Consider the following 17,585-nt stretch of genomic DNA (forward strand, 5'->3'; position numbering starts at 1 on the left):
CAACAGTATCATTGATAAATATAGAGAGCAACAATGGGCCCAAAACCGAACCCTGAGGGAATCCACTAATTACATTAGTCTACAAAGAGCAGAGTCCATTGATTACCCCACTCTCTTGTCTTTTCCCACTGAACCATTCCTTTATCCATAGCAGCAACTTGCCCTTAATGGCACTGCTCCAATTTGTACAGCAGTCTTTTATGTGCAACTGTATCAAAAGCTTTCTTGAAATCCAAGTATATGATATCAAAATTATTTTTTGCATCCAGTTCTTTTGTGACCACATCATAGTATCTAATCAGATTGGTCAGAAAAGATTTTCCCTTAACAAACCCATGCTGTATGGGAACTATAACTGCAATCTCATCTAAATATAGACTTGACTATAGCTTTTTTTTGGTCTTTAAGAATTTTTGTAAACCAGTGATTCATTCACTGGTTTACAAAATTCATGCAATTTTCATGCAAATTTTCAGCAATTCATGTGGACTTGTTTTGTCACTCCAATAATGGGGGTGCTAATATGTATTTACATATATTATATTAGAAATGCATTATTTTACATTTCCTTATCTGCTAATAATCTGCTGTGGTTATATTATAAATATATTTATTAAATCTGTATTATCCATGAATTTGTAGGGTTTTTCAGGAGAAACAGGTTAAATCTAATATATTCAGATTAACATAATTATGTATTTTTTTTTATTTCAACAGAAAAACTTAAATTTGTAGATAATGGATGCCACTACCAAAATACAGTACTTTTAAATATGTATATATGGTAAATATTTGTATATACAGTAAATAGTTTTATACAGGAAAAATTATCTCAATTTTTCATGAAGGGGGCAAGACAGTTCTTGATAAAAGGAAAAGCTCAGAAAGATTTAACCACTCTAGGAAATAATTCAGAAATCAATGTTATTTTAGTCAGTTTTATTGACTATATAGATTTTTACAGCAGAAGCAATAAAGCAATTTGCTATTTGCAGAATAAAACTACCCAAAATTTTAATTTATTATTATTTTTTTTCTGTTGATTCTTGGTTGTTAATTTCAAGGATAATCAAATATATATATCTATTTACCATTTGTGTAATAATTATGATTCTTTCTTTTTTCTTTTTTTTTTTTTCAGTACTCATTTAGATAACTTTCCTGATGTATCAATGGATATTGAACAGGAGGATTTGGCTACTTCAGGCAAGTACTATGGATATTAATTTTGTGTTTAAGGCTGCAAAATGCCTTGCTATGTAGGGTTGAGAATGGGGAAGGGCCACTTGCAGTTTTAGTAATAATAAATATTGGTTTAATTCTAATACACTTACAAGGTGTGACCAAAAAAATTTGTGCAGAGATTTGAATGAAAAGTCAATGAGGCATAAGTGGTTAGGACACTTTATGTTAAGGAGCTGAGTATATTTTGCTGTGAGTATACATATCTAAAATTTTTATTAATTTATATGTGTACCCCCATTCCCCACCAACTTCATGTATATCAGGATCATGAATAGTCAACCTAAAGGAACAAACTTTCATTTATATCTCTGAAATGAACTGAATATCGTAATTTTATTTTTCACAAATATACATGATATCACAATGGAAGGGAATGCTCGGTAGATCCAGAGTTAAGCTTTTGTGATAATAAAATAAAGTTGAAATCCCAAGACCAAAAACTTAGTATTTTAGCAAGGCATTTGAATTGGTCCCTCGTGAGAGGTTACTGTATAAGTTGGAAAATGTTGGGATTACTGGGTGGCTGCAGGGCAGATGGTAGAGGGTTGTGATTGGATATTCTTCAGATTGGTGTAAAGTCAGGAGTGGAGTCTCCCAAGTATTCGGTCTTGGATCACTGTTGTTTCTAAATATCATAAATGACATCGACAATGGTATAGAAGGCTTGATGTCAATTTGCAGATGACGTGAAGATTAATAGAGTTGTTGATGATCAGCACCAAGCAGCACTCCTTCAAGGTGACTTGAGCAAGTTGAAAGAATGGTCAGAAAAGTCTGTTTTAATGCAGCAAAATGCAAGGCCTTAAACTTGGGGAATAGCTACCCCAAAATAATTGTATGCTTAGCGAGGTAAAATTAAAACAGTAGAGGAAGAAAGGGATCTGGAAGTTATGATACGGGCAGATATGAAGTTTTCTGAGCAGTGTAAACAGGCAGCCAGGAAATCTCATAGTGTCCTATCAATGATTTATCGAACATTACCTTGTAAAGATCTGGAGATCATAGTCTCACTGTATAAGGCAACTGTAAGCCCACATTTGGAATACTGTGTTGAAATATGGAGACCTCATCTGAAAAATAACATTGAGCTACTTGAAAGGGTCCAAAGATGGGCAACTTGCATGGTGAGATTGGCAAAAGGCGGACCATACGAGGAAAGATTCAGATTTTGTGGGTTACAGAGCTTAGTAACTCGGAGGTGATCTGAGGTGCCTAGAAAATGAGTGAATGTGGAATTTTCACTGTTATAGAGAATTCCAGAACTTGGGGGGGGGGGAGGCATAAATTCAGATTACAGGAGAATAGGTTTAAACGAGATTGTAGGAAGTTTTCTTTTAGCCAGCAAGTTGTTGATTGCTGGAACAGGTTTCCTTTGCAGGTAGTTGAGGCTGACAGTTTGAATAAGTTCGAAGGTCAACTGGATAGTTATCTTTGTGAGGGGGAAGCAAATAGTTTATTTATTTATTTTTTTTTATCTACGCATTTTGTTTTTTTTCTGACCAGTGTAGCAAAAGCCTGTGGCTTCCTTGCATTATATGGCTATTATTATGTTTATAAATGGTTTTCTGGGTGAAAACCATTTATAAACCATTTAGAAATTATTGGGTTAGTAAAATGAGTAGATAAAATAATAATAATAAATATAACATCTCAGCTATTGCTGTAGTTTTTTAATGTTCTATTCTTTCACATACTCTTTTCCTCCTGTATATTAATCACTTTCTTCTGTTGATTGGTAAACCTTTCCATAGTTTTGCTAGTGATATTACACTATATACCACTTTTTTAGTTCAATATACGATGAGATTTTTTGCACAATCAGTTACAACTTTTGAATATCTACTTCCAATACTTCAGGTAATTCTTGGCGGGGGGAAGAATACCCTGTTAACTGCAACCTTTCTGAAACTCAGTCCTATCATTTTCTTACAGAAAAGTATTCTGCTACCATGGTCATCAACAGCACTCATAATTTTGAACAAGATTACATGTCTTTACTTGGGATAACCATGACATATAACATTACTTGGAATAACATCACAAATATTGTTTCCTCTACATAAAAAATAAACTGATTCTTTTCTTTGACTCTCACTCTCACTTTTCTTTTAAACAACCGTTGATTCTGTATAGATCACAAATCAGAGCTACCATGGAATGTTGCCCCACATTTGCTGTGGTGGTACCCCAAACTTTCTATTAAACTCTTAGGTTATCCGAAAGAGGGTTATCAGGTTAATTTAATGATTCCTCACTTACAAATTCATTTCACTCTCTATTAACACAGAAATGTTCAGTTTCTGTGCATGCTGTCTAAATATTTTCATGGATACTATTCTTCAGAGTTAGTATCTGTAATTCCACTTCTTTCTTCTAAAACTAGTCTGAACATGTGCCTCAACTAGTCAACATCCATTTAATAGTTCAACTCCAAACTTTCCAAACTAACTTCTGTTCTTCCTGATTTGTCCCTTCTACTTTCTCTTGTTTGGAACAGTCTTCCTTCATATGAATTTCCTGAAAATTGGAATCCTCAGAAATTAATGTCCAGCATAAACAAGTGTTTTCTGTATTCTCAACCTGCAACATAAACACTCATAGTACTAGAGTACAGTAGGTTTTAGTACTGTGTATTATGTGTGAGATGAAGGTTGACTTTCATATTTGGAGCGTCATAAACAAATAATAATTAAAACTGTGCACCAGTTTCATTCTCATCAGTGTAAAGTAAATCAGCTGCTCTTAGTCAGCTCAAATAGTTATTCTTAAATTTGCAAAATATACTAAACTGAAATTATTTCATTATTACGTGCATCCGAATATAGCACTTTATTATTAGCATTATTATATGCTATACTGTATTTTAAAATTATTAATATATTTCTAATAATTATTAACATATTTTCCTTCAACCGAAAAATGCTATTTGAGAACAAACTATTAATTTGAGATTTGCCTCTAATTACATCATTTTCTCCCAGTTTATATAGATATTATTTTATAAAAATCTATTTGGGTAGAATGAACATAAATTTTGTATGGTTAGTATTGCTGTTATAGTTACTAGTTAGCCTAAAAGCTAAAAAGTGTATTATTATGGGTTAAGAAATAATATAGAATTGCTATCTCTTTCAGCAATTCAAAGATGTGGATATTTATCTCCACTGAAAGCTAGAACTATCAAAGAATATGATCAGGTAGGTTTAAACTGAAAGTTTATATTAAAAAAAAAAAAAAAAAAAATTAAAATCAGTTTGATAAACAGATGTTAAAATGGTTCTGAAAATATTCAAATAACTAGCCTTTTTTTGATACGGTTTTAAAAGGACATGAATTTTTAATCTACCAACAAGTGAAACATCAATACTGTCATATCAAAATGTCATCTGAAACTTTACTCATTTATAGGTTGTCAACTAATGCGTCTGTACAAAATTTTAGCAGCCAATACCAACTGCAAGTATTTGAAAAAATGTCCAAATTCAAATTTCTGTTGGTAGCATGTTGTGAAGTTGCACTCATAATGTGCAATTGCACATTATGATTAGCAAAACCTGAAGTGTAGTGAGGTGACTTATTCATGTATTTGAAGTGGAAGGGTAAAGAGGTGATAACCGGATAATTTCAACTAGCTGCATTGGCAACTCCTTTCAGTTGACTTGTGTTTGTGTATCTGTGATCAGAGTATTTTCTTGTGCCAAATATTCATGGCATATTTTGAAATGTGCCAAGAATATTTGGCACAAGAATACAATTGTACCAATCAATAATTGAACTTAGCCAACATGCACATTCTTTCAATCACACCCCATTAATAGATTCCACAATAACCCTAATCAGGTTAAATTCTAATTATAAATTAATTCAATATGAGGCTTTCGCCATTGAATGGTTCTGACAGAACACCGTGTACGAAGTTTTAAATGCAAAATTACTGGCAAACTTTCTGCCAATATGGCACTTAGCACATGTTAAGTTTCTCACATGTGATACAGTAGTGCATCCTGGGAGTTAAAATCACTATAAAGTCAGCTACTTCTCATACCATGAAAACCAACTGATGATGATGGTGTTGAAAGTCGTACGTTGGAACTTTTGGTTTTTAATATGCTTGATTCTTAATATGAAATTCCGATTCTTCTTTTATATATGACAACCTGGGAAAAAGCTGTGCACTTCTTTCTTCCTTAGGGCATGTTTTAAATAGTTTAATTTTAACTCTTTTCACTTTTCATCTCTTATGAATTCACTTTTAATATAGATTTTGAGGCAAGTTATGCTGCCATTGGCTATTGCTAAACAATTTAATTAGAATTTAACAGTACTTCAAGCTGTAGCTGATTAGCATAATTGTCAAAATTCATATACATAGTTAACGATGAATTAATAACACCTCTACCTTTCCAGGTATCACACTTTTAACTACTTGTAACTCCTTAAAATTTAACTACATGGATGCATTAATGTTGAATTAAAGCCGTGAATATTTGGAATTTCTTATAAAATATTTTTCTAGCAAACTCCACATTGCATTCTTAAAGAGATGTCTCAATAATAATGTCATTTCAAAATTTGTCTGTGTGTGTGTGCACCATAGAAAATTGCCAGAAATACCTGCACATCATTTGACAAACTTTGCCAGCTATCATTAGATATGAATTAATGAAAAGATTCCGGGATAAGCAAAAATTATTACTTCAAATCCGTTATCATGGCTGCCATCTCGAGTACTGCATACAGATCTTGGAAGCCTCATTTTAAGGAAGATAGGATCTCTTAGAACAGGTGCAAAGAAAAGCAACCAGTTTAGTCAAGAACACAAAAGGGTACTCCTAGCACAAAAGACTGATTCTGCAAATTGCAGTGCTTAATGATGATGGCATTTTAACTCTTTTTCAGACAACACACAAGGGGGCATAAATTGAAAAAAGGATGACTATGGATAGATGTGTGAAAATTTGCTTTGAGCCACAGAATGATTGATTGGTGGAATGAACTATCATGTAGTGTTGTGGAAGTGGGAGGATTGAATAAATTTTAAGAAGAATTAAACATATTATGAAAGGGGATGGACAGGTGAGGTGGAATTTTTTTCCTAATGCTTCCGTACATCATTTGCCAGTACACTACTACTACACCACTGTTCAAAATCGTTGGTTTCAAGTCATTACAGCTATGCTAGCTCTCTTTCACAGGAACAAAAGAAGAAAGAAATAGTTAAGACTGGGAGAAAATACTCTCAGAATTGGAAACAGTACTGTCTTAAAATGGCGCCTCCGTAGCCAGGTGGGCAGGAGCAGCAGTGCGTAGCACACGCTTCTTGATTAGACTGGGATTCGAGCCTGCTAATGCTCTTAAAAACCAAATAACAAATAACTGTCTTAAATAGTGAGGATTAATTTGAGTGGGATTTATTTCATAAGTAAAGTGAACTGGTTTTGTGAGAGAGAGAGAGAGAGAGAGAGAGAGAGAGAGAGAGAGAGAAAGCAAGCAAGCACACCTGCATGTATTCACATATTGATATATGTGAAAATATTAATATCTAAATAATAAATAAATAATATTATTAATACATACCTATATTTTAGCTAATATCAGAACTAAGGAAGGAGAATTTTGATTTGAAGTTAAGGATGTATTTCCTGGAGGAAAAAATCGACAAAAAATTTGATGGTGATAGTAAGAAAATTCACAAAACTGTAAGTATCATTTAAACCTCATAGTTTAAATTCTAATAATTCTGTTTTCATTAAACTGAAAAGCTGTATTTAAAGTCGTGTGTAAATAGCATAATATAAACAAATTTTATATGTTTGTAATTAAGTAAAAATTAAACTTATAATGTAATTTTAAATAAAAACCACAGAGATTTAATATCTGTACCCTTGTGTACAGATATTAAAACTTAAATCTGTTAATTTACGTATAAAATGAACTCAAACTCAATTTTTTATTTTGGTGTAAAACTACAATAAAATATTACTTTTTCACATGCTTCCTGCTATTTCCTGAAAAATTAAATAATATTGTAATGATGGTATTTGTGGAACAATATGTTTTAACAATGTATATCAGAGCTGCCAAATCTTGGGTAGTAAGTTGCCATAGTCACTAGAATTTATGGTAATATTTTATCTGTGTTTGGTCTTTAAATAATTTCAAAACTGGATAACAAAAACAAGTGAAACAAGTGCCAAGTGACCATTGTGAAGTGAGCCTTACACTTCATTCATGTTACAGATGTATGCAGATAAGAGCAAGATTACACACACACACACACACACACACACACACACACACACACACACACACACACACACACACACACAGGGTGTCTCAAAAATACACAATACACGGCATAACTTCAGGAATGAGTTCCTCATATGTATACAATAAAAATATTTTATATCAACGTAGGTCGGTGCCTCCATAGCCAGGTGGGAAGGAGCAGCAGTGCGTAGCACACACTTCTTGATTAGACCGGGGTTCGAGCCTGTCACCACCAAATACGGAGGATGCGGAAAGGTCAGGGAATGACCATTGCATATTCCCGGAGCAGTATGGCCTTAGTTGCTAATGCTCCTAAAAACCAAATAACAAACAACAACAATATCAACATAGTTCCGGAAATGCTTGGTTCCCGAGTTATTAACCGGAATGTCTTATCTCTTGCAGGTGATTTCCTTCATCACAAGGTACCGACAGAATCTGGTGGTTTTCCATTCCGACAATGTACTCAAATCAGGAGCAAGCGGATATGCACTTTATGTACGGTTTGGCGGACGGCAATGCTCTGGAGGCTCATCGTTTTTACCACGAAAGGTTCCCAGAACGAAGATGTCCAGACAGGAAAATGTTTGAAGGTATCCATTGCTGCCTTTGTGAACATGAGACCTTTATGCCTCGTGCTGTCGACAGAGGACAACCAAGACCTACGACTCCTGAAGTAGAGGAGAAGATTTTGGATGTTGTGCATGCCACTCCTGGAATCAGCACACGCAGAATAGCAATGCAACTGGCTGTTCAATATTCGACTATTTGGAGTGTTGCGAGAACACCAACTGTATTCTTACCATCTGCGACGGGTACGACAATGCCAATGGGAATTTGACATCGTCTTCGTGAGTCCATAAGATGTCGATGTGAGGCCTGTATTCAGGCAGAAGGTGGACATTTGGAACAATTACTATAAGGTGATGTGAACAGTTAAGTGTCATAGACAGACCTTCAAAACTTGTAAACCAAGCATTTCTGGAACTATGTTGATATAAAATATTTTTATTGTCTACATATGAGGAACTCATTCCTGAATTTATGCCGTGTATTTTTGAGACACCCTGTATATATATATATATATATATATATATATTTTTTTTTTTTTCCAAGTTTCTTTAGAATATACCAAGGTTTGTAGAAATGATTAAAGTGCATTTTAATCAAATTGTTTGTAGTGGTGATTAAAGTGCATTTTAATTCCTGTGCTGCATAAACGATCATGGAACATATGGTATGGTTAAGTTGGAAACCGCTGACCGGGCTAGCCGGGTGGGTAAAGTGCCTGCCTGGCAACCCAAAGGTCACGGGTTTGAATCCCGCCTCGGGCTTGGATCAAAGTACTGCAAAAAACCGTGGGAGGTGCATTATGGCCACAGAAGTCGATGCGCCAACAACTAACAAAAAAAAAAAAAAAAGTTGGAAACCTTGGCATCGTAAGTAGCAATTTATTCACACGTTCTTCATCAGCTCATTAGCTGGAAGAATAACTGAAACTGGCAATTGCTTGTTTTTGTTGAATCAACTGCTTAAATCATAGTGCACCAGTTAACATGGTATGCAGTTTTTTTTAGTCTTTATATATTATGTTTATAAAAGTATGTGTTGTTTATTGGTAATTGTAAATTGAAGAAAATTTTGAAAGTATCAGAGCTCACTTGCAACTGATATGACATGAATGCCATTGTTGGAAATGCTGCTTGAGGCAGTTTGGTACCAAATCTGCAAGCATAGAAGTGACACTTTCCTGGCATGCTGTCATTCAGCAATGCATGAATGTTTAAGGACCACATGACTTGTTTATTTGACAAATATACTAATGCTAGTGTTAGTACAGTTTGACAAGTTGCAAGAGAATAATCACGTTATATGTGCATCTGATATTCAATATCACATTCTTGTTTTCATATTGATTTAGGAAGCCTTCAGTTATTTCATTAAACTGTCATTTTTTATAAAGCAAAATGGAATTATGCACCAAGGGGCCTAAAATGAACTAATTCAACATAAAATGAATTGTTTATTTCACAAGTCCTCTGGTGAAACAGAACAAATTTCACTCTCCCTTTGACTTGTGCTTGGTTACTAACTTTCACTGAGAAATGGCCAAGACAAATGTAGGTATTATTAAACCAAATGTAAGCTGTTCACACGATATGGAAAGTTTATGTCAAAAATGGCAGCTGTCTGGCACTTCTAAAAATAGTGCGATAATACCAGGGCAACACATGGAAAAGTTGTGCTGTGAGCATTAAGACTATTTGTATTTATTAGTCTGTTTAAATTCCACCGATCAAAAGACACAAGGGAGGGCGAGAAAGTCCTCCTGTTTTCATAATTTTGAAAATGCCAAAATAGCATTAGCTGTTTTATAATTTCAAAAACAGACTTGTTATGAATAGTGAGAGTATTAAAGAATGGTTGTGAATTTAAATTGCTGAAAAAAGGAGTTGCTAAAACATTGCATAGTGATATCAGTTGTCACGTAGTTTAGCTAAATTCTTTAGTTATGTATGCATTATATAGTAGATATTGATGGAAGTAGTATTTTAGTCTAACCCATCAAAAAAGTCAGCCATGAGTTGTTATTCTGAACAAAGTTTTTATGGCTTTGAATGTATTGATTAAACTGAACACCAGAATGAAAAAAATTGGCACCTAACCTTGTGGAAGTTTAAGAACTTATGTAAATTTAAAGTTGAGTTGGATATATAATAGAATAAAAATTAGGTGATAGGGATGCATGCTTTGTAGTAATTTTTCCTTATGCTTCATAAGAATTATTTCCTTATATTATTTGCCTTTTTAATAATAATTAAGCCAGTTTATTGAAACCCTGCTTATATATATATATATATATATATATATATATATATATATATATAAGCAGGGTTTATATATATATGTGTGTGTGTGTGTGTTTCCTTCAGACTGAGGCTTTGGTGTTTATGAACGTCAAGAAGTAAGAACAGAATGTATTTATAACATTAGAAAGGAGAACATGGTTAACATTGTGAATGACATATATTCATTGCAACTAGGAGTGTTCAGCAGGCAAAGGGGCTGGTTGTCACTTGTTCTGAGTCCAAATATTCTAGAGGGATCCCAGAATTGTAGTCTAGCCAGTCCGTGAGTTATTTTCCTCAAGACCTATACTCTCTTTCAACACCCCTGATTGCAGCTGAATTTAAAATTTTCTTGAAGTGTTAGTTTAGTTGCATCCTATCTTTTGAAGATTTTTTTGTATATTAATTTAATTTCTGTTGCAGAATATACAACTGAAAGTTGATAATGAAAAACTTCAGAAAGAATTGGAAAAAAAGACTAAATGGTTACAGGATGCACTGTAAGTAATTATAGTTTCCAGTTGTTGCTCGGCTATATAACATGAATATATATATTTTTTTATCTTATCATATTTAAAATTAGATTTTGCATAAAAATTTTCTGTGTATACTTGGGATATAAAGTCAGAGGAGGAGGAACTCTGGCTATGTAGGACTGGAGGAGATTTACATATTTAGTAATTTATAGATACCAGACAAAATTCTCTGTATTTTGTGATCTCATGCAGCTTTGAAAATTTTTTCTTAATTTTATAAACATGTTAGATACTATTTAAGCAGGTTCTACATGGAAGTGAAAAAGAATATTATTGATGCTATCGAAGAAAAGCGTTTAACATGGTATGAACATGTTAAACAGATGCAAGAAACCAGATATCCAAAGACTATCCTGGAATGGATATCTCCAGGAATAAGGAGAAGAGAAAGGGCTAGGAGGACATGGATGGATGGAGTATGGAAGTGCATGACAGCCTAGGTTTAACTGACCAAAGACACCTTGAACCACACTTTATGGTGGGAAAAAATTCCTACCAAAAAATAACTTGTAGGCTGAGGAAACCCATTGTAAATGGAAACACTCCTCTTGAAGAAGATACTGTTTAATAAAAAAAAAAAGTTCAAAAACATAGTGCTGCTGTAACATCTTTTAGAAAACAAAGAGTATAAGCTTGAACCCAACGCACCACATCTCATTTTAGAATATCTCTTCCTGAGACCTATGGTCAGTAGGGATAGAGCTTCTGGCCATATACAGTTTGGGTTTTTGGTAGTGAGGTTTTTTTTGTTTTTTTTTTTTTTTTTGCTGTGTGTGAACTGCGTACTATTAGAAATTTTTAACAATTTTTAAATGCTTTGATTTTATCTTTTGATCTGCAAGTTCTTTTACCTTTTATTTTTGTGTTCTTGATGAAGATGAAACATTGTAAAATTGGCAAAAGTGAACAGTTTTAACAGTAAAAGTGCTAAATGTTCTCTTTGCTAAAATGTTTTCATAACAAGATGGAAGTATAACTCTCATGGCATGAAATTTAAATTCTCTACTAGGTGTGGCCTGTTACATGGCCTGTTACAGTAACTATTACTGTCATTCCAAATGATTTTCTTTTCTTAAAAGTCAGTTGTCATCTCCTTTATTTCCAGACCATAATTCACCATTGTTGCAATTTTAGATGTACTAGCATATAATACTTAAAGTGCTTCTTGATTAGACCGGGGTTCGAGCCCGTCACCACCAAATACGGAGGATGCGAAAAGGTCAGGGAATGACCACCACATATTCTCGGAGCAATATGGCCTTAGTTGCTAATGCTCCTAAAAATCAAACAACAACAAACAACTTAAAGTTCCTATTGCCTTCACCATTACCATCTGTCTGTCCACATGTAATAACTGCACTCCTAGTAGGTAATTTTCCTAATATGCTCCTTTAGAAAGATTTGTCAGGCCAATCCAAATTTCATTAAAATTAGACCAGTAAAAGTACAGCAATTATTATTATTATTATTTTTTTTTTTCATACATATCACATATACCATATTATAGCTATACATATATCATATATTATAACTGAAGCACTGGATATTATGTTTGCTCCCATGTGTTGATTGAAGGAATGATGGGCAGTATGGCAGATGTATAGAAATGAAATGGTCTCCATTCATTTCTGTACATTTCTGTACAGAAATTTACTAATTGTTTATTTATGACATTGTGCTGGACCGAATGAAAGAAAAAAATCTTTGGATCGTTTTTTCTAGTATTTTTGTCTGTAAAGGGGATGACCAGTTTGGCAAAAATTGAAACTGACTATCACACTAGCAGTGCTTGGCTGGAAAGAGGTAGATGTTTTCTTCATGTGGTTTTAGTATATTAAGTTTTTCATTGAATAAAAATCTCAGTTCAATTCACTCATATATGGTGGCTGAAGGGCATTATTTAAGCAGGTTCTATAACTATAAAGAATTGGCACATCACTGTTCTGCAATGTTTAAATAAGTAACGCTTCACTAAAAGAGAAGACTATTTTTACTTATTCTCGGTGGGCACCACCACCACCCAGACAGCACCGTTTCAAAGCTTGTTGGCCCTTCATCGGTGGGTGGGCAGGTACCCTGGGTGGTGGTGCCCACTGAGAATAAGTAACAATAGTCTTCTCTTTTAGTGAAATGTTACTTATTCGAGGTAGTGCAGTACATGGCAACTCGTTGTGAAGGATGAGCACAATATGAGATACAGATAAAATGATGCCGTTTCACACTACAAATGTAGTTTTTTCATTTAAGAGTTTTTCTATGATGTATTTACACCAATATTATATAAACTGTTCTGCAATGTTAATAAAATTATTAAAATTCTTTTAACTGTCTTCATGCAGCTGACTAAAAAATGGTGCATTGTGCTTGTACTCAGTTGAGATCCTTTATCAAATAATATCTGATTTCATGCTACATCTCAAGTTGTGGGGATCAATTGATGGAAAATATATTAGCTTTTTTTCTTGGAACCACATTTATCTGTATAAGTCAACCAGTAAAGGCAAGATGGTGCTCCTTATATTTGTGCACTTAAAATTGGAAATCAATCAATATATGTGAAAATATTTTTGTCATTGAACTTCATTCTCACATCAAATAGTGCAAGTTTTTGGTATCCTCTCAAATTACTGGGAAAGAGAGAAGGGGGTGGGGGAAGTAATACTGTTTTGGAGTATATGCAAGTGGAGCCACTACAGTACCAAATAAACCAAAGAATAAATTAAAAGGAAGACCAGTTTTTTTTTTTCCAATTTTAATTTTTAATTTTTTATTTATTTATTTTTTGCTACACATTGTTTTATCCATTATGAACAATTCTTGAATAAAACCATGGTCTCTTGCCACTCTATAATAATATAGTGGCTTTTCTGATCATCACTTGTTTGAAAAGGGTCTAAGGTGCAATTCCTATCTCAGACAGAAGTATAGGTTTTTTTTTTTTTTTTTTTTCCCCACCTCCTAGACACAGGTTTAACTTTGCAGTTTAACTTTGATAAGTGTAACACAGGTTAGAACATATAAGATAAGGCACACCATGATTATTCTAAAGATTGTATGCATATGTAGTCTTTATCATGAAAAGAACAGAGTTGGCTGGAATCGTTCCTAGAAAAGAAAAATCTGTACTGACAAGTACAGGTTTTTGTTAATTGTAAAACTAGACTTGAACTCTCCTCAATACCAAAAATATTATCATAACAAGGATATTATCATATTAATGAATAAATTAATAAAGAATTATCCTTTCCTTTATAAGGAGGTATCACAGTATACAGTCAGTCCTTGTACAACACGTGTTTACACTACACGAATTCGATCATACTCGATTTATAAATAGGGGAATGATATCATATATAACATGAAACGAATTCGCTTATGCATGATTCGCCTTTGTGTTTACAAGAAATGGCAGTCGAACGTGGAATCACCCCAACTGAATGCAACATGATAGGAATGAAGAGAAGATTCTGAAAATGTACAGTATTTATGTTTTTATATATATATATATATATATTTTTTTTTTTATGTAAACCCCAAACATGAGAGGTATCAGAACCTATAGTACTTCGAGTTTAATTTTTAATTACTCTATATCACACCCCTAGAAAAGCAGTCTAAATCTGCTCCTGCAATGAGGTTTATGATTAAGGATTTTTATTTGCAATACTTGAGACAGTTTAGCAGCTTATCTAGTAGAATAACATCTAACCTAAGGTATGAGACCATATAAGTATATACAAATAATAAGTTCTGATCCCATTTAAGAATAGCAGATAGGATAAAATGCTGATCCAAGAACATAAAATTAAGATATCTGAAATAAAATAAATGTAGGCTGCAGAAGGTAAATAGCAATAGTAATAGAAGTGGTTTACTAGTGCAGCAATTGTGAACTTTTTTTTTTTTTACAAGATTATGGTGATTGATGCAAGAAAGCGAGTTTATACAGCATTATCCAAAAAAAAAAAAAAAACTGTTCTTGCATCACTTGTCCATCCCCTCTAGGTAGTGGGTAGTTTGGACAATTTTAAGGAAGAATTAGACAAATTCTTATAGAGGATGGACATGTACATATATCTGCATGTCCATTTTCTCTTCCTCTCTAAGAATTTGTCTAGTTCTTCCTTAAAATTATCCCAACTATCTGTTTACACAACGCCAGATGGAAGTTTGTTTCAACAATCAACTCCCGCTGGTTGAAGGCAAATTTCCGCACACATGTGCTATGACCACAATCCTTCATTTTAAGTTTGTGTCACCTCATGTGTGCTGTTGAGCTGGAGTAAGGCTGCCCATCAATATTTAGCTTATTCGATCCATCCAGAGCCTTTCCTGGTGTCTTTTTTTTATGTAAACCCCAAACATGAGAGGTATTAGAACCTATAGTACTTGGTACCGTGCTTGGGTTGCAAAGAATATACCCAGATCCTTGACATAATGTGGCCTCGACAATGCTCCCCGCATACACACTACTCGGACTCCCTCCAGTCACTATCTGGCAGAGTAGAGGTAGCAAGATTATACACTAGCTGATCCTAAAGCCTCCTAGAGAGTTACCAATAGGTTCGGTCCGGTGTACTAACTAGTGGCCGGCCTGCGAACACCGTTTTAGAGCTGTACCCTCGAAATGTAAGGAATATTGGATCTCGCCACGATGTTCATCATAACCTCAAAAGACATCAATCATACTGCATGATGGAAGAGATAGGGAAGGGTTGACCGGAACTTAGCTCTAGAGACTAAACATAGGTTCCACCACTTCAAGCCTACAATATTTTTATATCAGCGAAGGGGAAACACATTTCATCCTAATAACGTAAAAACCCACACAATTCCAGCTATCGATATTATCGCAAATGCAATGAGATCAAATTTACTACCAGTTTATAACAGATTTCACTAGCAGAAATGCAACTGGAAATTGTTTTTATTGTTTTTATGGTAGTGATCTCCAGAAATGTGCTTTAGCAAAATTTGAGCTAGTGAGGTGTTAATAGTCTCTCTCCCTTTACAGTGTTGTTTAATTCAGTTGCTACATGTGCACAGCTCTGTTTATGTGTATCGAGTGTTCCTCCTCATTTTGTGATTGTGCTTTATTCCCTAAAAAGAGTAAAATACTTAAAAAGGTCCAGGTTCGAATCCCTTTGATGAAGCGAGGAACAACTCAAAGTGTAACAAAATCCATTAGATCAAGACACAAAGAATTGGAAGAGATAGAACGGCTGTCATCTGTTTGGATAGAAGATCAAACAAAGAATAAGTTTGCTTACGATAGAAGCAAAAGCATTAGCAATATTTTATTATGATTATTTACTGTGTTTGGTAATGTTTTTGTTACAAATGTGTGTTCAATCTTGGGTGGTGGGCACCTAACGATATTTTTCCCATAGGGAAAATTGTTATTTATATTGCATGATTTTGCATTGCATGAGGGTTTCTAGGAACACAACTATCGTGCTATATGAGGACTGACTATATAAGCATTGAAAATTGCAATCAAATAAGGGTTTAGCAACTTATGTTTGTGGACTCAGTTTGGAAACTTAATGGGGAATAGATTTGGCCATAAAATGAAGTGTTGATAGTGACAAGTTTTTATGTCAGTGTTATGCAGTAAACCCTCAATTTTTATCGATCTTGATTTAACAGACTGCAGAATTAATGGAAAAAAATAAAAATTGACTGGTACCAAAATACCACTATACAGTCATAGTAAATTTTCTTCTACTAACTGTGTATTGGTATTAACCAATAAAAACAAAGTAAATAAAAGCATGTTTTTTTTTATTGTTTAACATTTATTTAAATGTTAATAATATATAAATATAAAGAGTAGCTGTTTAAATTCAGTTATGTGAGGTACAAACAGTCTTGAAAAACAACTTTCGATTTAATGGGCATTTGACAATACCAGACCAACCCTTTCTCTATTAGTCCATAAAATCAATCAAGTGTTTATTATTATAATCTCGTAGCTTGAAAGCCCATCCTGTTGTAAGTTACTTGGGGCTATGTTAATCATCAGTAGCATTAATTTTGTAGCCCACTTTCTTATTTCATTCATATATAAAGGAGTGTTCTTTCCTCTCCTCTCTCTCTCTCTCTCTCTCTCATTTCAAATCTTAGTAGCAGTGGAATAGGCAAGCCTGTAATTTTTTTTTAAACTTCCGAAACTAAGAAACTTGTGAATAACTCGTCAGTGTGTTTATATATATATATATTTTTGATTTCTTTAAAGTTCTGAAAATTATTATATAAAAACTAATTGATGTATATTTTATATAACATTTTGGATGATATCTTTAGAAATAACAGTGAATTTTAACTGTCATCTTAAACGTGTTGTCAGGACAGGAAGAACTGCTCTCATCTTTTAATCTAATATTCATACCCTATGGTTTTTTTATGTGTTATAGTACATAATATTATTCATACTGAATTTCATCCCTTTGGTGTGCTGAACCTGGAAATTGTAAGATAATTTCACTCCTTGGTGTACCATTTAAAGTCTGTGTAAGTGCCTTAGAGCAGAGAGTTAGAAGTACTCTTTTATGTATCTTTGGAGACTTCAGGAGACTAAGGTCACATGGTATATCAGGGATCAAATATTTTCACTAAGTTACAGAGCAGTTGGAGACATAACAAGAGCTCTGTTTAGGATGTATAAACAAATAAGTATGTATTT

The 17,585-nt window shown here is 33.7% G+C and overlaps 1 protein-coding gene across 1 annotated transcript in view; it reads left to right on the plus strand.

Annotated features, from left to right (window-relative positions):
• The first annotated feature begins 4,381 nt into the window (after positions 1-4,381).
• Positions 4,382-17,585, plus strand: part of LOC150087822 (uncharacterized) — a 316,716-nt gene continuing 303,512 nt past the window's right edge. Inside the window, exons 1-3 of the mRNA XM_090369929.1 lie at positions 4,382-4,442; positions 6,834-6,944; positions 10,788-10,864. Coding sequence (XP_090226055.1) covers positions 6,879-6,944; positions 10,788-10,864 — 143 coding nt within the window. The 5' untranslated portion in view covers positions 4,382-4,442; positions 6,834-6,878. The remainder of the gene's footprint in view (positions 4,443-6,833; positions 6,945-10,787; positions 10,865-17,585) is intronic.

The sequence above is a fragment of the Mastigoproctus giganteus genome, chromosome 3 (assembly GCF_048544385.1).
Source record: "Mastigoproctus giganteus isolate SK-2022 chromosome 3, ASM4854438v1, whole genome shotgun sequence".
NCBI lineage: Eukaryota > Metazoa > Arthropoda > Arachnida > Uropygi > Thelyphonidae > Mastigoproctus > Mastigoproctus giganteus.